This window comes from Phocoena phocoena, chromosome 8, assembly GCF_963924675.1.
Source record: "Phocoena phocoena chromosome 8, mPhoPho1.1, whole genome shotgun sequence".
Lineage (NCBI taxonomy): Eukaryota > Metazoa > Chordata > Mammalia > Artiodactyla > Phocoenidae > Phocoena > Phocoena phocoena.
This window is the reverse complement of record NC_089226.1, coordinates 86,001,188-86,024,783: the sequence shown is the minus strand read 5'-3', so window position 1 is coordinate 86,024,783 and position 23,596 is coordinate 86,001,188. Positions and strand designations below refer to the sequence as shown.

Below are 23,596 nucleotides of genomic sequence, written 5' to 3'. Positions count from 1 at the left end.
CTGGAAGCACAGGGCAGAAAGGCAGAGGGTTGGCAACGCTGTCCTGAGGCAACCAGGAGACACTCTATTTTCAGCCTGAGTTGGGTTGAGTTTCTGCTCTTACAGGGAAGCAGGTAGTTCTCAGCAAGTCACCTGAGAGCTGACATCCAAGTCAGACCCCAGCCTAGAAGCTGTGGACACCTGACTGAACCGCTAAACCTCCTCATTTCTCCATCCGTAAGGAGGAGAGGAAGGGAGAAAGCCACCACATGGCGTGTTATGTCCAAAGAGGTTAGAAGTTGAATAGCTCATGTGTCCGATGGCCGGTTATGCTTTGTGTGAAAAAGTAGAAGCAAGGCCCAACATTGGTTCTACAAACTGGCTGTTCCCTTCATCTGCTCAGAAGGCATGAGGTCGGAGGAAGTGGTGGAGAGGGGCTTTCTGATTAACGTGCTCCGTCAAAGAAAACACTATGATCACAGCGAAACAAAGGGCTCATTCAGTACTTCACTTGCAGGACCTCATATGACCCCCAGCGCACACAGTGGGTAGGTCCTGCTATTTGCATTAGAGCTAGTTACCTTATTAACTAGCTAGTTGAGTGGTTCAAGGTGACACGACTAGAAAATGATGCACCTAGAATTTGAATTCAAAGTCATCTAGCTGCAAAGTCTGTGTTCTTAACCACTGCCCCATCCTACCCTTCCACCTTGCCAAGCTGCGCGGGTGCGGGGCGGGGGGAGGATGACGGGATATCCAAATTCGCAGGACTCTGTCAGCCCAGGAGGGGGGCGGCAGACATGGGCACCACAGCTGGATTCCCAGGGTTTCCCCTCCAGCTTGCCCTAAAGAGAGTTCCCAGCAAACACAGGATCCCAGAAAGCTCCCAGAGGCAAGAATTCTTGGCTTGTTTACTGATTCCCCCGGGTTGCAGGGGGAGGGGGCGGGGTGTGTGTGAGCTGGGCACAAAGGCAGGATAAAGGTAAACTTTCTGCGTGTGAGAACCATTCCCCCCTCCAAGGAGCCGTGTCACACTGTATGTCACCGTCATCAAAGGGGCTGTGCATAAACCTGAAAAACCAAACGGACCTGTCTGTAGGTGTTACTTATATCACAAGGCTACAGGTGCCTTTATTTCCACTGTACGCCGGTGCTGGGAGCGCCCGCCTTCTCTTGCCTTGAAAACCTCCTCTTTGGACCCAGCACCGCTGTCCTCAAGTAAGCACCTTTTCTTTGCTCTTTTGGATGAATTGTAAGGGGTTTCAGGGCTTAGAGGCTCCGGCTGGGGCCTGGGTCTGTAGGTCTGTCCTCAGCTCCAGACTGCCCGCCCTCCTGCCATGTCCATCAGTCACAGTGCCTCCCGGGAGCTGTTTGAGTGGGATTTAACTGCTTACCTGAGAGAGACATTTTTGCATCCTCAGGCTGTGTAGCCAGCCACCCACCACCGCCGTGGTAGCCCCCACCGCCTCTGGATCACTTGATTAAACCAAGGGGAGCTAACTAAGAGAGAATGCATACAGGCACTCTATTCTCTACCGTTCCTAAAGCTAACCTTAGGAAGGGAAGCTGGATTTTACACCAAAAAATATTCAGCTTCAAGGAAAGCCCACCTTCTCCTGCCTAAACGCCTCCTTTTCCCATCGGCCTGCTCATGGACTCCCCACCCCCCCACCTTGAAACAGAGAAGATAGCTGCCTTATACAGATTAGGGCGTTTTTCAGGAGATTGTCTTACGTAATAGCTTAAAGGAAACCCGTTCTGCCCTCTCACACCACCTCCATATAGAATGCTTCCAGAAAAGCAATGGTTAGGGTTTTTCCACTGTATTTATTCTCAGACCTCTGCAAAGACTGTAGTATGTGGTGTTCTTGTGCATTCGCCCCCTGCTGGCAGCCACCAGTAGCACATGCTCCCTTCTCCAGCTGGAGCTGGGGACCCACGTTCATTTGGATGTGCTAAGAATTTTACAAACTGGAAAGGTTATCAGACATCATTAGGGACAACCTCTTCGCTTTACAGATGAGGAAACTGAGGCACAGAAAGGTAAAGTGATTTAGGGAGACAGCTTCATGTTTTAGTCTAAAGACGCAGGGAGAGGGGTTGTTTGCCCCTCTGAGTGAAAGCTTAAATCTTTTGTCCCCATGTTCTCTGTGAGAATGTTTTTCATGATTCAAGGTGCTGTTGACAAGAGTTTTCACAGATTGGTTTTCTTCTTTTCAAAGAAGTCACCTGAATAGCAACCTTTTAGATATATTGACAATGATTGATTTTCTTTCCCCCCCCCCCCCCCGCTGGGACAGGAATGGACACACGTATTATGCCTACTCATCTACATATATTATCTAATTTGGTTAAATCCTTGGGATATCCTGAGTATTGTGTTTAAAATCCCCATTTTAGAGATGAGGCATTTTAAAGATGAGCTCAGAGAGGGTCATGGATTTTTATATAACACACTTTGTATAAAACAAAAATAAAGAATAAAAAATACAATTTCGGCAGGCTGAGTAGCAAGAAATGTGTCCCACGTCCCTTGCCTTGTGGGTGGCAGAGGTGGGATTTAAACCCCAGTGGATTTAATCCAAACCAAAGCTGATAATCTTTGTACTGGAGCCCACAGTAAACTATACGGCGTACCTCCTATGAGTCTTCGCTGAATCTTTAGAAAAACAACGAAAAACTAACTAGCAAACTCCCTACACAAGCCGAAGAAAGATGAGGAATCATTTGGCAAGACGTCAGCAAGGCAGTTCTCACAGCTGCTCTGGTTTCTCCCAGAGCAAACACTCAAGCAGCCAACCCACAATCCTTTAGTAGCAAGTATTGAAATAGTCTAGTGGGTTTTCCTCCATGTGTCCCTTCTTAGGGAGGTCCAAAAGGTGGAAGTGGACCCTGTTTTGCCCGCAGGGCTTGGGACCTGATGGACACTGGGATATCGCTGAGGCTTTAGAGGACAAAAAGCTTTATTTTTCCCAGTGAGATTGCCCAGGTGGTGGGATCAGGGAAGGCCCTCCCTGGCCCCCTTCTCCATGGTTTACACCCTCACAGCCTTGTTCTGCCCAGTGATGTATTAGCGCATAAACAGCCAATGTGTAGGTGCTTCACTGGGTGGATTTTTGGTCACATGCCCGAAGTGAAGTTGATGATCTCTGCCAGGGTCAGGAAGGAATTTTCCTTCTCTGGCTAACTGGCCAAGGCTGGGTGGTTTTCTGCTTCTGCTCTCTCTGGAAGGCTGAGCAGAGGTGCCATGGACACCACACCTGTGACTGCTGCCTCTGACTCGTGTGAGGGCAGGAAACCCACAGGCCTGTCTCTCTGACTGTGTGGACCCTCCCCGTGCACCTTGGTGAGTGAGCCGACTCTCAGAAGGGATAGGAAGCCTCTGCAGGCACTGGGGACCTGAGCGTCCACGCCATTCCCAAAGGTCCAGCCAGCCTTTCTCATGCATGGAAGAGAACCCACTTGATTCCTCCCCCTTGTGTGGAATGTGCTTGACCCCTTCCTACTTATTAGGCAGTTAGAATGTGGACTACACTTTGGGGAAACTGATTCCTACTGCCGTGGGTCTGTGGATGGGCCATGAGTGAGGGTCCAGAGTACTTAAGGCGCCTGGCTAGCCCAGGCAAAGAATGTCCAGAGTCCACAGTGGGCATAGGAGGAAAGGGAGAAGAGAAAATTGGGGGAATTTTTAGAGCTAAAAGTTTCATCTCTGTAGTGATTGAATTGTACTCCAGTTTGGTGGGCTTACTTGATTGCACCATCCAACTACACCACCGTATATATGCGTGTGCGTATGCACGCATACGTGTGGATGTGTCGGCCCACTCCAGTGGGTTCCTGCAGAAAGTCACGCAGCTGGGGCAGGTCTTGGAGTCCACCTCATCAGTGTGTCCATTTAGCAGATGAAGAACTGAGGCTCGGCAAGGAGCAAGTATTTGACTCCCAGCCCAGTGCTCTTTCTGTGATGACAAACCAGCCAGCCGCTCAAAAAACAAAAGTGTGTGGTTAGAACAGCAGGCCTAGGACCCTCCCTAGACATCCCTTCTTGTCCTGCTGCTGCTTCTGGTTCTAACACAGTGCTTCTCAACCTTTTTTTTCTTCATCACCCCCTCTAGGGAGCCTTTTTAGATCATTGTTTCTTAATCGTACCCCTTCCATGAAATGTTAATATCACAGATTTACTATTTATCATTTACGTACTATGGCCTTTTGGAGGGTCATAAAGGATTATAATGGCTAAGATTTTTCTGACCCTCAAGAACCAATTTTTTCCCTCTAGGGTCACTGTCCCCCCCACTGGGAATACATATTCTAACTTCAGACCTGGCCTTACAAATCACTGGGCACCAACATCTTCACTGAGAAGAGGGTCCTCAAATAGCTGTTCTCTCCCACCACCCTGTTCCACCTACATTGAAGAAATCTTAAGGGCTAAAATGTTCAATTATTAAAAGGACCATAGAGAGCCTAAGAAGCTGGGCTGCGGAATACAAAGCAGCCATTATTCCCAAACTTTCGCACCTAGAGCCCACTGGCTAAGTGGCCGAGGTCTCTTGTGGAGAATCCAGAGTTAATAACACTCCGTCCTCCCACTGCAATAGCAAAAAAAAAAAAAAAAGCTGCTGCCTTTTATAAAACACATCTTTCCACAAAGCAAAAGATAATTACAGAAGAAAAATGCATGTTGTACACCTGAAGACAGCCCTTTAAGAAAACTTGATGGATATAATTTGCCATAGAAGAACCACCAAAGGGAATCAGATACAGACGGTGCTGTGTACAGCCCTGGAGAGATTACAGAGCAAGCCAGTGGGTTGGTGCAAAAAGAAGAAAAAAAAAGAAGTCTTTAAAAGAGGTAAATATCGTACTGGTCAAAAATATTCCTAATTTTTATATGATCAAATTCAATTTACCAAATGACTTTTGAGAGCTTTGCTAGGCAGAGATGAGGAAGAGTGCACTCCTACTGTCACGTTAGGTATCTGGAGGATTCCTAATTGACATCGAAGACCTGGGAACTGTTTTCTATTTTCCTCCACATGGAGGCCACCTCTCCTTTCTCCAAGCCTAGCAGTGAAGGTCATGTCAGAGGCCTGCCATTCTCTTCCTCCGTTTTCTGAGCCTCCAGCCCAGAAGGGCAGGGGGCATTTTTACCTTGAGCCCTCACTTAAGAGAACTTTTCTGGGGTCATGTCCAGAAAGAAGAAGGGGCTTTGAGCTCCAGGGGCCCTTCCCTCCTTCATAATCTCCCACCCCCATCCCTCTTCATCCAGCCACCTGCTCTGGATATAAAACCAATCAATCCGTGGGAAAATCAGAGTCCAAACCCAGGCAGCCTTGACTTCTGTTTGATATGGCTTGCAGCGGGAGATCTAAGAACGTGATAATCTGCTGGGCACGTTAACCCTCTCCGGGCACCAGGAAGGAGGCTTCCTAGTGCGGTCTGGTGAACCTTTGATGACGCCCAGAGAGGGTGCCTACATGTGAGAATTTGAACTCAGTTATTTATCTACGTCTGGAGCACAGTTCTCATGCACATCTGATAGTGATGATGATAGATAGATAGATTTGCAAACATCCCCAAAGAACTGATCTTTGGTTCTGGAACCACACAATCCCTGCCTCTCTCGGTACTGAGGTCCTATTTGACGTGTAAGTGAACCTGGGATGCGTCTGTGAACAGATGAGGCTGTGAGTGTTTTTAGAAAGGGAAGCAGATGGGTTGGAAAAAACCTTAAGAATTCTGTATACCATAACGCTGTGTGACTTTGACAAAGTTACACAAATTTCCTGGGCCTTAACTTTCTCAGCTGTAAAATGGGTGCAGGGAAAGATTAGACCAACTCAGTACTTTCCAACATGCGGTACTCCGACCACTCATGATACGTGAGATAAATCTGGTCAGGTGTAGGCAAACGTTTTCTTAAAGCACTAGATAGTAAATATTTTAGGATTTGCAGGCCTAAAGGCAAAAATCAAGTACATTATGTGTGTACTTACATAACCATTTAATATGTAACCATTTAAAAATGTAAAATAATTTTTAGCTGTGGGCCATTCAAAAATAGGTAGTGGGCTAGATTGTGCCTGTAGGCTGTAGTTCGTGAACCTCTGATCTAGGCGGTGCACGGATGACTAATTTTTATTTCAATGCTTATGTCTTTATTTTTATGTATGTGAAACGAATACCGACCTTCCACTTATAGTGGTGATGTAAAGTTTTCCTTTTAAATAAATGTGGTTATGTTAAAATAAAAAGGGAAGTGATTTTTTAAAATATATTAAGGAAGTTATCATGGTGGCAGGCAAATGACTAAAGCTTGGGAAACACTGGACGAGATGATTGATAAGCTCCTGGCCATCTAAAATTCCATGCACTTAACAACCTGGAATCTAGTCTTTGCTTTGACACTTCCCAGCTTTGTGATTTTTGAGCTGCTGTGTCCCCTTTGCAGAAGGGAGTAGAACCACGCTATCTCATCAACATTATTGCGATAATCATAATAGAAGTTGGGTGAACAGATTTTTCTAATTCACCAAACATGAATTCATTTTTTTCTGAATTGTGGGAATATGGGAAACAGCAAAAGGAAACTTGAAAGACGAGACTGGTGGGGCAAGAATGCTTATGGGTAGAAGCCCCAGCCCATTTTTTTCTATCCCCTTTCCAGCCTCGACCAGTCATCTTCTCCCAAAGCTTCCCACTCGCCAGCATGCACAATTAGGTTCATGACTTCTTAAACAGACCCACCTGCGTTGTCACCCAAACTCCCAGCACCTGCCACCTGGGTGCTCTGCGGCGTGTTACCTGGAATCTCAGAGCGCCCATCCCTCATCTATAAAAACAGAACCCACACCAGAAACTGTCTCAGAGTGGTTGCCCTGGGGACACCATGAATAATGAACGCAAACTGCTCAGCCCAGAGCCCTCAGTGAAGCAAGTGTGTTACAATTATCACAGGTCTTCACTCTCTTATCCAAAACCCTGAGGCGAGATGTGCTGAAGAGTTCAGAATTCTTCAGGTATTAAGAAGGTGCCACAGGGTATATACTGCAGAGCACAGAATGCCCCTCTCAAGGTATTGGCTGCTAGGACTGCTTAAATGCGTTAATATTTCTGTATTGTATCATATGAATATTGATCAAGTGGAACAAATAAAACTATAGCTATAGGTATAAAACTACAGAGCATATCTATAGTTGTATACGTTGAATAAATGTATAGTATTTAGTTTATATACATATATAGAAGTAGAGATATAATATATATTATAATTATATATAAAAATTTTATAACATCAATTCAGGACTGTTTTTGCTGGGAAATAAGTTGGAACCACACATACACACACACACACAAACACACACACACACAAATATACTTTCAGTTTCAGAGCTTTTGGATTTCAGAATTGTGGATTAGTGTTTGTGGGCATATTCATTTATAATAACTCTTGCCCTGTTTTCAGAAGTATACATATATTTTTTTGGCCACGCACCATGCGGCATGCGGATCTTAGTTCCCCAACCAGGGATCAAACCCCCGCCCCCTGCAGTGGAAGCGTGGAGTCTTAACCACTGGACTGCCAGGGAAGTCCCAGAAGTATATTTTTAGACATTATAATCCAGTTCAGGGCTCAGGTGTGAGAGAATAGGAAAAGTAAAGAAAGAACATTATTATATAATAAAAGCCTTCATCCTCCAATCCCAGCTTTGCCACTTACTGGCCATGTTACCTGGACAATTGTCTCAACCCCTCTGCCTCAGTTTTCTCATCTATAAAATGGGGATATACACACAAACCTCACAGGAGGTGGCAAGGATTAAAAAATGTCACCATGGAAAGCACTTAGAGGGGTGCCTGGCTCCTGGGAGACTGTATGTTTGTAAGCGTTTGCCGTCATTACTAAAAACCAAGTGTCGCCCTGCTGGGGGCTCCTACAGTGTGGCTTTCTTCCTTCATCCGCCTCCTCACAGCCTCTCCTGCCGTTACAGGGTGATGTTGGACTCAGTGACACACAGCACCTTCCTGCCCAACGCGTCCTTCTGCGACCCCCTGATGTCGTGGACTGACCTGTTCAGCAGTGAAGAGTATTATCCTGCCTTTGAGCATCAGACAGGTGTGTACGTCTGGAGAAGCTCATCTGAGCTGGGACAGACTGGGGCAGGAGGTGGTGCTGGCCTCAGGCGGGTGACAATGCCATGCTGGGGGCCTGAAAACGCCAGCTCTCACCAGTGTTAAGGGCAGAGGGTCACAGGAGACCCAGGCGGGAGGAAGGGCCGCTTCTGCAGAGAGAAAAGCACTGGAATCCTCGCCCCAACCTTTTCTCAGCTCTGTGGGCTTGGGGAACTCCACTAACCTCTCTGAGCCTTATTTTGCTAATGGGTAAAAGGGAGATGATAACACCAATCTCTTGGAGTTATTATATTTAAACAATGTAATAGAAAGAAACCCTTAGCCCGAAGCCTAGTACACTGTGATTGTTTGATCATTGTGGCTTTAGCCAACGTTTGCTAACTACTAGCTATGCCCCAGACTCTGTACCAAACACCTGTCTCTTCTTTATTGAAGCCCTAGGAGAAATTACTAATTATTATTCCCATTTTATAGATGAAGAAACTGAGGCACAGAGAAGTTACATGACCTGCCCAAGGTCTCACAGTTAGTTAAGTTTCATGCAAGTTGACTTGAGCGTCTGCACTCTTAACTCTCTTACATGTTCATCTTATAAATGACGTAATGCTGTGATTATTGGTATTAATATTGTAGATAGTCTCTGAGCTTCTATTTCCTTATCCCTAAAGCAGGGATGATGAGAATTACTGTGAGGATTAAGGGAGCCAAACTGTGAAATATATAGCCTGACACCAAGCAAGTGCTCAGTAAACAGGAGTGTCCTTGCTGTCCCCCAGGCTGCCCTCCCCACACTTCCTCCTCTCCCAGTCCAGTTTTCTCCTCCTAAGAAGGAAGCACGGGGCCTTGTGCAAGCCCCATGCCAAAGGGAGGCCAGCTGAGCTTTGCCCCAGAAACCCTCTGTGGGCCTCTGTCCCCAGGTGCTTGGGTGACTACACATCACAGCAAGCCTGGCTGACTGCTAGCACGGCAGGTGCACGCCCCGCAGAGGGTGATGCAAGCACTGATCGAGCCCTCAGGCCTCACCACCCAGCCTTGACCCTGTGTGCTCCGGCCCAGCAGGGCCCACACTCAGGGTCAGGAGGCCAGCAGCCTCCGGAAGAGGCCAGGCCTCTGAGGACACTGTGAAATGTCCATCTCAAGGAGCCCCTGCCTCCAGGCCAGAGACCAGTGTTGCACAGACAGACCTGAGACACATACTTACAAATCGAATCCCACACCATCCCCCAACCTCACACACAACACACTTGTACGTATGACATCGCTCACTCTCACCGGGGTCCAGATAATTGCACATGGACCTGAGTCATCCAGCCGCACATTGTAATTCTCCTTCAGGCCTAAGGAGCACCTTGTTTCCAAGAAAGACAATGAGGAATGTACTCGATCTCCCCTACACTCATTATTTGGTCAAGGGGCTAAATTTGAAGGAGGAAAACGAAGGCTTTCGAGTCCCTGTCCCTTCCCCATGTGTCCCACAATGGTGGAGCCCAGCTCCTGTCCCTTCTCTCCATCCATGCATAACCCAGAGCTGCCATCCTGGGAGCCTCCTCTTCCTGCCTCTTCTACCAGGGGGCATCAGAGCAGGATGGGAGGGGGTGGCCTCAGCCGCCTACCCCGTGCAATGTTCCAGGAGCTTCTGTAGTTGTCAAGAGCTCGGACTTTGGAGCCAGGTGTCCTAAATATGAAGAGCGGCTCTGCTATTTAATAACTGCAACACCTTACCCTCTCATGCCTCAGTTTTCTCATCTCTAAAGTGGAGATAGCAGTAATGTCTATCTCGCAGACTTGTGAGGGTGAAATGAGTTAATAGGTGTGAAGTGTCTGGGACATGGCAGGCACACAGAAAGCACACACAAGTGTGTAAAGATGAAGGATGAGTTTCAGTTTGGGTTGAAGAAGCAGCTCTGGAGATGGATAGTGGCGATGTTTGCACAACACTGTGAATATACTTAATGCCACTGAACTGTGCATTTAAAAAGTACGGACCCAGCTTTCTCCTGTCTGAGGCCTCTGCATCTCCATCAGTGTAATGAGGGATTGGACCAGGTCCTTGCTAGGATCCCTTCCTGAAGCGTCTCTGATTCCTGCATCAGGCAACATCACAGAGGTAGACTTCATCCCCCACCACCCATTGGGAGACTAGAAATTCCCACCAAGATGTGAAGACAGAATACCCTCCGAGAGCGGCCCAGCTTCCTGACATTCCCCGAGGGAGGAGCCAGGCTTTGGGCCGGCCCTCTGGCCCTCTGGCCCGACTTCAGAAGGAGCCGAGTGTCTCTGAGCTCATAAAGGTCAAGGTTGGGTGTGAAAATTTAGTCTCAAATGAGGACCCGGGCTCCCCGAGTCCCACTGGTGGGAGGAATGCCCTGCAGTGCCTTCTGTCTTTTTGTCACCCCAAGAGGTGACACATGGGTCTGAGTGTCTGCAAAAACCTTCTCTGAGAGGGATGCGTCAGGGGAGAGCCAGGTTCTCCTCCAGACACTGCTCCGTCATCTGTCCTAAGGTCCTTGCCCACCTCCCAGGAAATTCCAGCTTGAATTCAGGGTTGTCCCAATGGCAGCTTCCTGTTTGGGTCTGAGGTCAAGGGCTGGTGCTGGCATCTACCAGCCCCATGACCCTGGGCAGGTTTTCCCGAACATCTTTGAGATATGCTCTCCTCAGCTGAAACGGCATCCACCTCCCAGCGTTGGGAGGATTGACTGAGATTCCACATATAACGTGTTTAGCAAAGCACTCGGCACTTGGCAAGCGGTCACTGTAGCCAGGACACCTCATGACTCCCTCACAGCTGGTGGATAAATAGCTTTCTCTCTGCTCGCTTCACTTTTCATATTGAACAAAAGCAGCCCGGGTCTCCATCTCAGTCTTTCCAATTCAGAATGTTGGCAGCTTAGACACTTTGAGACCAAAGGGAGAGAAAGGGAGAAAGAAACGATGTGCCCGCTGGATCAATGATGTCCGTGAGAGTGCAGGGAGGAATACGCAACCTAGCTGGGATAACCAGCTGCTTACTGCCTCTTAACTGGCTTTAGCAGAGGGCAGCTGAATCTGTGTCCGGCGTGTGTTAGGTGCACAGCATCTGGCCTGTCTTAGAAGCAGCACAGCCTGCTACACGGCAGGCTGGCGAGTGAGCAGTCACAGACTGCAGAATGTTCTAGAATAGCATGCGCTAACCCTGGCCTTCCCTTCAGCTTTTAAAGTAAAGAATTACAGATACTGGAAAATGCTATCAAAGAGGGACGTAGGGGGGAAGTGCATAAATTTCACAAGCATGTGATATTTTGAAGAGATTATTTCTCCAGTCGAGTTCCAGTCGCCAAGCATCTGACAAGCCATGGAATTCCCTGATCTCACCCCTACTTTCTGGAACTCCATCCTGACCTTCACACACCCACACACCCCTCCCCTGATTGCCGAGGTGGCCAGGCCAACACTCAGTAGGCCTTGGCTTTCGGATCTTCCTTCTACTTTGCGGCAGAGGTTGAGGCAGCTCTAGGGGTTCCCAGGAGGTCCCTCGGGGACCTGCAGTGACAGCTGAGAAGGACAAGCTTTAGGTCCCCCTCCCCACCTCCCTCCCTCACTTTGATTCGGAAGATATACAGCATAGTGGTTACTAAGGCTTGGCTGCAGGAACTGGAATCTGCCTGTATGACCTCCTCCTCGCTCAGCCACTTACTCGTTGTGTGACCTCAGGAAGGGATTTCACCATTCTTTGCCTTACTTTCATCATTTACTTTGTAAAATAAGCTCCGTGATCTAGGACCTCATAGCACCATGTTGAGGATGACATGAGAAAACTCAAGGAGTATAGCATGGTAACGGGCACGTACTAAGTGCTCAACAAATATGTTAGCAATGGGAGATTTTATTTGAAGACAGAACTGTTTCTTAAAAAAGAAAACAAGGTGCAAAACCCTGATCTTGGATATCAACAACCAGAGGATCAGGAAGAGAGGCATCTGGGTCTCACAAGGGCTTTTCTTAGGCAAGACTCCGGTTCAGGGTATAGAAGTTTGAGATCAGATATGAGAGAGAGTCTAGGAACTTCTAAATCGAAACCAGATAATGAAATACAAAATCATTGGAAAGCCTAAGGTGAGCCCCGTGGCGGTAGTCACACCCCAGGACACCCCCAAGGAGAGACCTCACCATCAGCCACCTCCGGCCTCTCCCACACGCATCCAAGCCTTTGGGCAGCTGTGGCCCCAGGACGGCTCAGGGCTTGGTGCTCTCTGCCCCTTTCTAACCACACTCCCATGGCCTCGGCTCTCTGCGGATACCCAGCCAGCCCTTCTCGTCTCTTCTCCACCCAGTTTCTTACACTGCTCCAGGCTTTTTTTTTTCCATCTCATGGTCTAAATCATTCCACAGGCTTGGAAGAAGAGCCAAGAAGGACTATTGGATGGGGCTAGACCAGCTCAGGAGGGAAACCTAGAAGCAATATATCATTTCAGATCTCTCCTCATAAAGTCCTTCCTTTCAGTGACAAAGCCACAATCGATGGTGCCCGGCACTATCCAGTCCACTCCCTGGCCTCTTCAGCGCTGTTCCAGGCAAAAGACTTTTCCAATTCCCAATGCTAATAAATCATGCTAATTGTGGTCCAGTCCGTCTAACTCAGGCCTCCTCTGACCCAAACTGTCTGCCTCGCTCTCACTGAGTTTTGGGTTGCTTTGTTCTGCTTGTCCCTCAGCTAGACTCAGGCCCCGGTGGAGATGGCCTCATTTCCCTGAGAACAAATGTCATCCCAAAATAATAGCTAATTACAAGTGACATATGGAAAGCTTCCTGTCGTTCAGATAACTGGGCTAAGTTCTTTACATGCATCATTTCTCTTCCATTTCGTAGCAAACTCCCTAAGAGGTAGGCACTATTATTATTCCTGTTTTATAGATGAAGGAGGCTGAGGTCCAGAGAGGTTAGGAAACTTTGTTAGGATTGCACAGCTAACAAGTTGAGGAAATGCAATTAACGTAGTGGTGTGAGTAGCCCTGATATTAACAAGTATAAATGGGTGGTATTTAATGGGCACTTACTACCTGCCTGTCCTTTTCCAAGCACTTTCCACGTATTGATTCACTTAATCTTTTTAACAGCATTATGGGGTACGTCCTAGTATTCCCATTTTGCTGAGGGAGTGAGAACAAGAAACAGATGCCCTTGGAGACCCTCTTAGGGTCCCTAGGAGGCAGGACCACTAAGTGTGAGATCACACACCCTTTCAGCTTTTAGGGGGAATCCAAATATCAAGAGCCCTGGTTTCAAGTTCTAGAACAGTGATATTCAAGGAGCCTTCTGGGGCTAAGGAGGGGAAGCCATATAGTACCTTCCCCTAACTCCCAGCAAAGCAGCACTGCTTTTTTTCCAGAGAAGTTTCAATTTGAAGAAAATACTATTCGACTAAAAAAGTTTAAAAGCCTTAGCATGCCCGCTGTAAACAATAGTCCTGAAGGAGACAACCGTCCAGAAGCTTGTGAAGTTCTTCCTCACAAAGTCACTGCCAGGAGCGAGCCAGCCTTGGAAGAGTTTTGACTGACCCTCAGAGTGGTTTTTAAAAATTAAATAAGTCAGCACTTAAAAATCAAGAGATTTCACATAACATCTGGGCTTGGCAACACAGGGCCCACCTTCCTGCCTGGCAACAGCCAATTGGAGCTGGGCCACCACTGTCCCCTTGGCATGAACTTGCCCATTCCCACTGTCCCCATCGGGGGCCACTTTGGGCATTGACATACCCTGCTGACCCTGTGGGAATCTGAGTGTGCCAGCCAGCTCCAAAACATAAGGCCTCCCTCCAAATTTCACTGCATCCCAGGTTATAGCATCGGTTGTGAGCATTTCCTCCCAGAATTGCTGAAAACTCCCTTTAGCCCCTTAATTCTTCTTCCCAATGCAGCTAGCCCTTAAACAAGTGTCCTGACCTACTTCCGACTTCAAAGGAGCTGGCCAAGGCTGCTGTTTAATCGTGGCCTGCGGACCTTTGGATTAAGTCTACCAGGTACAGGACATCATCCGTACCCAACTGGTAAACATAGGCAGAAGGGCCTCATAGCTCAGCTTCTCCAAAAAGTCTAAATTATTTTGTGAATAGTAAACACATTGAGGCAAACACTTTACATTTCCAGACAATACAGCCTGTTAAAGATAACATATCCTCTGGGTGTATCACCCTGTCTTGTATTTTCCCTGAGTTCATCTCTTCCGAGTAGTGAAAGGGTCTCCATGTCATTCAAACACTGTCATCAACAGTCTCTCTATCCTTCTGATTTTTCAAACCTAGATTATATACGTACATAATATATATATGTAATATATATAAATAAATACACGTAAAATATATAACAATACAGACACATACTATATAAATATTTATATAAACTATGTGCATATATGTTAATATATTTATATATATATACACCTTCATTGGAATTGTTGAGTCAGTCTTCCAGATGTGTGTCCAGTCTGGTCCTTGCCAGCCAAGAAGAGTGAGGCAAAGGTGATGCAAACTTCCCACGTCCAAAGGTGGAAGAGTTGGTGGAGGCCTAACCCCCTTACCGACCAGCCGCGTGGCCTGAGTCACGTAACCTCTCAGAACTTCAGTTTCCTCCCTGTGAAGTGAAGATAATAAGTGGCAGTCCCCTGGCTGGTCATTTCACCTCCGGAACACCCACAGGGGGCTAGGCGGGCTCCGCCCTGCTGACTCCGGGTGAAGAGGCAGAGCTGGCCACGCCCCTGTGGGACAGCAAGTCTTCCTGACAGGGGCAGTGAGCTGGGTCTTGAGGACGAGCAGCAATTACTTAGAGGACAGGAGGGGACCGCACCCTAGGTGACCAGAGGCGCCTGTGCAAAGACGCCAAGAGGCTTCCCTCTATGCTGGCGCTTCGCCCTCCACCTGGCCGAGAACAGCTACTTTGCTCGCGCTCGGGACGGACTCCGCTGGCGGGGAGAGCCTGCCGTGCTTTGCCCTGGCTCTGGTCTCCCCGTGGGGCGGGCCCGAGCCGCACACGAAGCCTGCTCTGCGGGGAAGCTGCCGAGGAGAGAGAGAGAGCCGAGAGGACGGACGCTGCGCTAGCGACACCTTCCCAGGGTCAGTGACACTTCTCCGAATCCCTTAGGCCCTCACTGGCCTCCAGAAACAACATGGCCGTGGCCGTCTCCCAGGGGCAAAGAAAATGACTTGGGGGTGGAAGAGAGAGGGGAGGGGCTCGGAGACTTGGCGCACGCTCTCCATGGAAAGAAATGAAGTGCGCCCTGCAAGGGCAGCACCCCGATAGGCATCTCCGGCGGGGCTCAGCTCGGGACCCAGGGAGGAAGAATTTCAAGGCTCATAAACATCTCTCGTGGGAATACCAGGGAAGTGGAGGCCCTGGGTTTACTCCAGCCAGAATTCGGCACGTGAAAGCACAGGCCAGAAGGGGGAAGGGCCGCCAGGCTGATGGGGGCCCCTTCTCATCCAGCAGGTAGAGGCCACAACATCAGCCTCCACCACCCTGGCCGGACATCAACTCTTTGACTCACACACATATAGAATTCTGATTAAAACCCTAAATTTAAACAAACCTGAGATCTGGGACCTGGGACCCTTTGCGTCAGTGCTGGCACCTGGACAAACGAGTCCTCCAACAACAAAATACCAACGAAAGACATTATGAGGGACTAAAAATAACTGCAGGGACGTGCAGTTGGGGCAAACGATGAACAATAAGATACAAAAAGGCCAAAATCCAACTGTCATTTCTGAGGCGCCAAAGCAAAAGCAGGGTCCTGTGCGGGATGCCTGCGCTCAGCTCCACCAAGGGGGTGGCTAGGCCGCCCCTCCCGCCTGACCCACCAATTCGCCCCACCCTTCCCCCGTTTAAGGGACCAGCTTGACCCTCCTCGGGGATCAAGCAAGGGCACGTGTTTCTTGTTCTCACTCCCTCGTGCTGCAGCACGAGTCCCAAGAAAGCCTTGCCTGAATTCCTCGTCTGGCCTCTTATCAAATTCTATTGAGTCTACAGCAAACCTAGTGTTCAAGTTTGACCTCAGTCCACTTCACGGTGGGAAAAGAGATTCCTGGAAGGCCTCTACGTTTTAGGGGGAAATCCGAGGAAGTAGAGCTGATGTAGATCAGGGCATATAGCAGCCTGGCCAATACACAGGGGGTGCTTAGGGGCAGAGAAGCCATCTCCCACCTGGGATTAGAAGCGCCACAGTTCCTTTGGGGACAGGGGCAGCCAATGCAGCATTTAAAGGGGGAATCATAACAGCCTCGCTGCCGTGCGCTGTGGGGTGTAACTCGTGAGGGACACTTTCTGTCATCCACACAGCATGAGCCAGTCACCCCTGCCTGCCTCTGCTCCCTGCCTTTCTCCTCAGCCCTTCTCCTTCTCTCTGGCTCTGTGTCTGCCTCCACTGTCTGATCTCTTCTCTCTGCTGACCTCTGAGGACCAGCATGATGGAACGGAAAGAGTAATGGCTTTCAAGTTCAGACTGGGGTTCACATCCCACCTCTACCCCACACTGGCTGTGGGATCTTGGGCAAGACCTCCATGACCTTCAGTCTCCTCATCTGTGACCTCCTGGGGGACAGGGACCAAACCTCCCATTCATCATGAATTCTCAGATCAAAATTTGTTGCTTCACAAATAGAAGGTATTCAGTGGTAATCTTCTAGACCCTGTTCTAAGTACCCTAAATACTTTCACATGTATTAAACTCATTTAATCCACAGACCAACCCTATGATGTAGGTGCTATCATTGTACCCATTTTACTGATGAGGAAACTGAAGCTTTTTGAATGAATGAATGAATGAGCACAATGGCAATGGCAAGAACTGTTTATGTCAAAGTACCTGACCAAGGACCTGGTACCTCACATCTTCCATAGCAGATCTGCCACCCTTTTGGTTTCTCCTGGCATTGGGACAGTCTGTTGAGCACCCATCTCTGCCCCTGGGTTAGGCACAGCCTCCTCTTAGCCTCTCAGACAGGATGGCACACACCTCTGTCTGGGGCGTAGGGGCCTTCACTGAAGGAGTGAAGGGAGTCTGCCCTCTGGATAGAAATTCCTCAAAACAGCACCAAAAACACAAGAACAACAATACAACCAACGCTTCCACCTCCCCCTTCCCCTGGAGGAGCGTGCTCTGGTCATCCAAGGTCTGCCAGATGCTTGGGCAACATTTCAGCAGCCCAAGGCCCTCAGCACAAGATGGCCAGGGGCAGCACACAAACCTATAGCCAGTGCTGGTCAGCTTTCCATAACAGCAGAGGGAATCAGATCAGCATCGGATGGTGCCTGGCACACCACAGGCATTTATTTTGGTTGACCAAAAATTTCGTTGAGGTTTTTCTGTAAGATGGTGTGGAAAAACCCGAATGAACTCTTTGGCCAATCCGATAATAAGTATTGAATTGATTGATAACTTTCTATGCACCATATAGTTTATAGGCGTTAACCACAAACTCCAGAACAGCCCTGTGAGTGGAGCATATTATCCCCATTTTACAGATGAGGAAACTGAGGCTTAAATGTCTATGGATCTTGTCCAAGTAGAAAGCAGCAGAACCAGGATTTGAACCCAGGCCTGTCAGACTCTAAAGGCTATGCTCTTGATGTCCTGTTGTCTGAAACCAAATACCTGAAGGGACTTTTTCTTTCCTTCTCCCCTAGTTCCCCCCTTTCAAGGAGCTCCCTAGCCAGGACCAGGTCTCTTGCCCCGTCATTCCCTCTTCTGCCAGTAAGGCCACTCGTAGGATCCAGTCCCCTCTGGTTTTTGCTTCGGGACAGAAGGTGACCAGGACTCCAGCAGAACAACCCAGGGCTGGAGGCCCCTTCAACTCATGGGACAGAGGATGAGGATGTTAGTAAAACTAGAGCCTCCTTTGAGGGACTTCTAATCCTCCCCTGGCTGTCATCCCTCACTTGTCTCTTCCTGGTGCAGCCTGTGACTCCTACTGGCCGTCTGTCCACCCTGAGTACTGGACGAAGCGCCACGTCTGGGAATGGCTCCAGTTCTGCTGCGACCAGTATAAGCTGGATGCCAACAGCATCTCCTTCTGCCACTTCAACATCAGCGGCCTGCAGCTGTGCAGTATGACACAGGAGGAGTTCATAGAGGCAGCTGGTGTCTGCGGGGAGTACCTGTACTTTATCCTCCAGAGCATGCGCTCACAAGGTCAGTGCCAAGAGGGCTGGGCTTTGAGGACAGGGACCCGGTGTTGGGACCAAATGACCTCTGAGGTCCTTCCCTACCATGGCGAAATTTTATTAGCTGCAACTCTCTGTTAAACCAAATCCCCTGCTAACCAGACCTTTCTGTACCCAGAAGCTCTAGCATGCTAGAATCAGAGATTGGAGGTAAAACGGACTGAGTTACAAGGAAGCAAGCTGAGTACAATTTTTTAAAAAAAGAAGAAGAAAGAAAGAAAAAGAAAAACTAAAACACGTTCAAGGACCGCCCAGGAACCAGGCTGATACGACAAACTATTATGTTCATAAAGATTGTTAACCATAAAGGGTGGACAAAAAGAGGAGGCTTCTGCTTGACATTTTATTAAGCAGAAGGAGAAGAAAATTAACTAGACCCTTTCCCTTCCCTGTTTCCAGAGGAGTCCGACTAATTGCCGTTTCCTTTTATCACATTACTAATGGTCAAGGATCGAATGGCCGCAAGGTGGCCCCAGTAGCATTATTTAACAGCAACATGCCCTGCAAGAGTAGAATGTTGCTGGACAGGTTTTTTAAACCCGGAAGCATTTTTTGAGAACATACAATTCTGTATCCCCATATCACAAAGGAACTGAGGTCCTGAATGGTTAAGTGACTTCTCCAAGGTCAACAGGGCTGATTCATGGAAAGTCAGTACAAAGCAAGGACTGTGAGATCAGAAAGACCTTTGCTCCAACCCTGGCTCTTAACACTTCGGAGCCGCAGGACCTCTGGCAAATGGCTTAACCTCTCTGAATCTCCACTGTCTCGCCTCTGTGGTGGGGTTATGATACACACCTCCCCGGGCTTCTTGACAGGATTCAGTGAAACATTATCTGGCACAGCAAATAAGGACGCAAATACAATGAATGGCAACTGTTTTTGTCATCATGAATAAAACCAAGAGGCAGAAATTTTAAAAAAATAAAGAAACACATCTCAGCTGAATTTTAAGAAAGACCTTTCTAAAAGTTAGCACCTTCTTTTAAAAAGGCAGCTTCAGGGGACTTGCCTAGTGGTCCAGTGGTTAAAACTTCACCTTCCAATGCAGGGGTATGGGTTCGATCCCTGGTCGGGGAGCTAGGATCCCACGTGCCTCGCAGCCAAAAAACCAAAACATAAAACAGAGGCATTATTGTAACAAATTCAATAAAAGCTTTTAAAAAATGGTCCCCATCAAAAAAAAATCTTTAATTAATTAATTAATTAAAAGGCGGCTTCAAAAGATACCTAAGGTAGGAAGCTCCCCGTCACTGGAGATAAGCAAGCAATCTAATAGCCCCCTGCTTGATGGTGGTGCCGTGGCAGGGATTCCTATTTGGGCGGAAACCCACAGAGTACCTTCCAGCTCTATGATTCTTTGCCCTCCCCTTGACCTCCCCCATCACAGTTGCCTGAGAGCAGGAAAGCTAAGGATGGGGGCTCTCAGGCACTGCTTGGTTTCTGCCCTGGGAGCCATAGCCCCCTGGGGTGAGGAAGGGACAAACAGACCTGCTGTCCACTGTTATCCAGTCTCTGCTTGATTATCGCCAGTGACAGTGACCTGCCAGGAGCAGTGGCCTCCACTCAGCAGGCCTTCCCTGAAAGGAGGCAAGTCTGAGCAAATCACAGAGGCTCAGGGAGGAGCTGGGGGCTCCATTCAGAACCATCCCAAGGGGACAGCCTTGCACGAGAACCCCAGGGCCACAGAGATGAGTATTCCAACCTGAGAAAAGATTCAGCTTGGTACCGCCAGCCTCGGCAGAACGTCAAGTCAATCACGTTTGGTCTTCAGGCCCAGCAGTCCCTGTGCTGGGATCTCCCACCTCGGGCGCTTCCATTCCTGGCAACTGTTACATCAAAAAATACCTATCCCTGGTCCCATGACCTCAAAGTCTGTGCAGAACAAATAAGCTAAAATCCAACTGTTTTTTTAAGCAGGCCACAAGTTGCCTCTTCTTATTCTAAGGAATCCCTGGAGTCACAAAGCTACCTCCAATGGTGGACTTTCAGGGACTCTATGGGCCAGGGCAGTTATCCTGTTGATCGGTAAGATGATCTACTCCATCAACCTGCTCTGTCCTCAAATTCCTCCTCTAATGTTCCTCAGGCGAATGTATACAGTGATTGAAATACATGTATTGTGACCAAAGTTTCCAGTGTCCCAATTTGGCCAGGACACGGTGTCTTCAACCATTATCCTGTCTTTCATTCTCAAAAGTGTCCCTGTTTGGACAATAAATTGTATGTTAACTAGTTATTACCCAGTTTAGGCCTTATATTACCCCATAGATGAGGGCTCTGGAAGAATATGACACAGAACAAGTTTTAGCAGGGAGAGGAGTTAAAGGGGGCTCTAGGCCCAGCATGCTGTCTGGCTCAGCAGGTGTTGCAATAGGATTGAAGGGCCCTGAAGCACGAGGACCCTGGTCGCTGGAAGGCGAAGTCGGCCAGAGAGGTGCAGGGCAGAGGGCAGACTCTCCCAGCACAGGAGAGGAAGATCCCCTGTCACCCCCTCCTGTTCTCGGGAAGAGGGAAGAGAGTGCGTGGCTGACCAGAACCAATCATTCCTAGAACCAACGGCCCTAGGAATCAAGTCACAACTCTGCCCTGTTCCTGTCTTCTCAGTAAATGGAAACTAGTCCTCACATTGGACACCAAGTTAGAAAGCAGGTGTCGTTTGGCCTGTGCTGCTACGTGAAAATGTGATCTGAAACTCTTGATTCGCCCCACTCTTCAGAGACCACCAAGGCCCTGACCGTCTCCAGACTCCTTTAAATCCTCATGTCGGGTTCTGCATTTCTTGCAGCCTCCCGTGTCCATTTTTCTCTTTGACCCGCATGTAACAGGCGTTCAAATCCCCAAGGGATTAGAGATCACATCCCAGATGATAGATTCCGAGAGCCAACAGGGAGGGCAAGGGTGTTTCTGTCACATGTTGCCAGTAAGGAACACGAGCCCAGAGACAGGGTGACTGGGCAAGTCTACACGGGGGTCAGTGATTCGGCCCAGCTCAGAGCCCAGGCCTCCTGATCCCAAGCCAGAACTCACTCTCAGTGCCCACTCAGAAAAGCCTAGAAGCTGCTGGGATGCGTGGCCCAGGGTTCTCTCCAGGTGGCCTTTAAAAACAAGGAGATTGAGGAATTTCTCGGTGGTCCAGTAGTTAGGACCCGGTGCTTTCACTGTCGGGGCCTGGTTCGGTCCCTGATCAGGGAACTAAGATCCCACAAGGCTCGCAGGGCAGCCAAAAAAAACACAAGGAGATTACATCTCTCAGGGGTGGCTTCAGGGTGGCCCTATAAAGGCCAGGTGGTCTCCAAGTTTCCTTCTGAAATAAAAGTACCCTGCAAAGGGCACAGTGGCTCCCCTTCTCCCCAGTACCTCCCCTCGTGACCTGGCTGGGGAAAGCAGGATTGTATGCCATGGTTTGCGGATTTCTTTTTCTTTCCCAGGTTACTCCTTTTTTAATGACCCTGAAGAGACCAAGGCCACCATCAAAGACTGTAAGTAACTGAGGTCAAGCTGCCCGAGGCCGTGTTGAGGCTATTGTTGGGCACATGGGCTTGAATGATGCTCTTGTGGGACCACACTCAACGTCTGATGACCTGAAACAGTAAAGGCTAGAAGGAGATGGCAGGAGAAACACGGTGGACAGAGCAAGTCTGTGGCTTCCTTAACCTCCCCCAGGCTCAGTTTCCTTGTCTATAAAATGGTGAGACACCTGCTGGGTTGTGAGGAGTCCAGGTAACAGTACCTACAAAGCGCCTGGCCTGTGCCAGCAGCGTAGATGCTCCAAATACTGGTACCCTTTAGCAATAATAATCATAATTACTAACCATTAGAGGCCTTGTGGTTGATAACGTCTACAAAGAATCTGAGCTCACTAAGCAGGTCACGTTTATAATTATAAGGTAATGGAGGATCTCAGATGGCCTTGTTGATTCTGAAAATTAACACTCACGGTTTCACTTCTGCAGATGGAGAAGGTTGAAGAAAGGGAACTTTGGAGCTTTCATTTTTTAAAGATGATGATGATTGCTCTTAGTTACTGAGACCCACGCCAAGGTCCTGGCTCAGGGGCCTGGCCAACTAGGACAAAGTAGCATCCTGGGCTTTAAGCAGTGTTCCCATTCATCTTAAATAGCTATAAGATTAATAGCTACTGTTAGTGTTTGTGAAACCCTTACTATGTGCCCAGCGCGGTGCCAGGCCAAGTATTCTACCTACATTAACTTATTTAATCCTTATGATAACTTTGCTAGATAGTAATGTTATCCCCATTTGTATCTGAGGAAACTGGAGGTGCTGTAACTCACAAGTTACAAGTTATAAGTCAATGCCGAGCAGAGATTCCAACTCATCTTCTCAAAGTCTATGCTCTTATGTCCTGTGTCCTTCACCACATGCCCACAGGTGCACACACACATGCACGCATGCTCCAAGACCCTGCTGTTCACTCTGCTGTCCACTCAGTTGAGACCTAAGACTCAGGACTCCTCTGGGTCTGGGCCCAGCTCCACAATGGTTCAGAGAACAGGAGATTTTCAACTTAGTACCTGCTGAAGGGGCCCAGGCCCGACAAGCTAGGAAACTGTCAGAACTGGCCCAAGTGAAGTACCCCAGCCCCTCTGCACTTGATGTCTCCTGTCCACACCCTCCCCACCTCCACCGCAGAAGCGCCAGAGGACAAAGCCTACGGGCTGGCTTTGCTGCTGGGCATCTCCGGCTCCTGGGAGGCTCTGTGGCTGGACTGCTAGCATCACGGGGACGTGCGTGTGATGAGCTCGATGGAGAAACTGCCACGCCAGCCTCCACCCAGCTTCTGGAGGACAGCGGACCAGGATTTCAATCAACGACTGAGAACATATCCTTTGGCCACATTTTAACCGTCTCCAGTTTCAAGGCAACCAAACCTCTCCAAATCCCACAGACAGCAGAGAGCCCGGGCCATGTCCCCACTCGCCCTGCGGCAGGCACAGCCCAGCTGCAGGGGCACATTGAAGATGAAGATCGCTGTGAGACAGGGAGCTGCCCCCCCAGAACACTGTGGAACTCCGGAGAGAAGTTTGGGGCGGGGTTCAGGGTACTGCTGCTGCCACCACCTCAGACTGACCTTGGGGACGTTTGGATCTGGGAAGCTGCCTCAACGTGGCCACGCACTGACGGCTTCAGCCCCTGTGCCCCCACTAACACCCTCACCCCACCACCCGCCAAGCAAGACCTCCAGCCGAGCCGAGCCGCGACTACACTCAACGCCACCACTGAGGAGTAGGAACAGATAAAACAGGGTTATTTACCTCTGGCAAGAC

The 23,596-nt window shown here is 48.8% G+C and overlaps 1 protein-coding gene across 4 annotated transcripts in view; it reads left to right on the top strand.

Annotated features, from left to right (window-relative positions):
- The first annotated feature begins 1,119 nt into the window (after positions 1-1,119).
- The window catches only part of ELF5 (E74 like ETS transcription factor 5), a 28,930-nt gene continuing 6,453 nt past the window's right edge, over positions 1,120-23,596 (top strand). Inside the window, exons 1-4 of one of the 4 annotated variants that reach the window (XM_065881478.1) lie at positions 1,120-1,197; positions 7,974-8,098; positions 18,043-18,276; positions 21,740-21,790. In XM_065881478.1, coding sequence (XP_065737550.1) covers positions 7,978-8,098; positions 18,043-18,276; positions 21,740-21,790 — 406 coding nt within the window. In that variant the 5' untranslated portion in view covers positions 1,120-1,197; positions 7,974-7,977. Of the gene's footprint in view, positions 1,198-3,202; positions 3,326-7,973; positions 8,099-18,042; positions 18,277-21,739; positions 21,791-23,596 lie in introns of those variants that run through there. The other 3 variants (XM_065881477.1, XM_065881480.1, XM_065881479.1) reach the window with 3 other exon arrangements.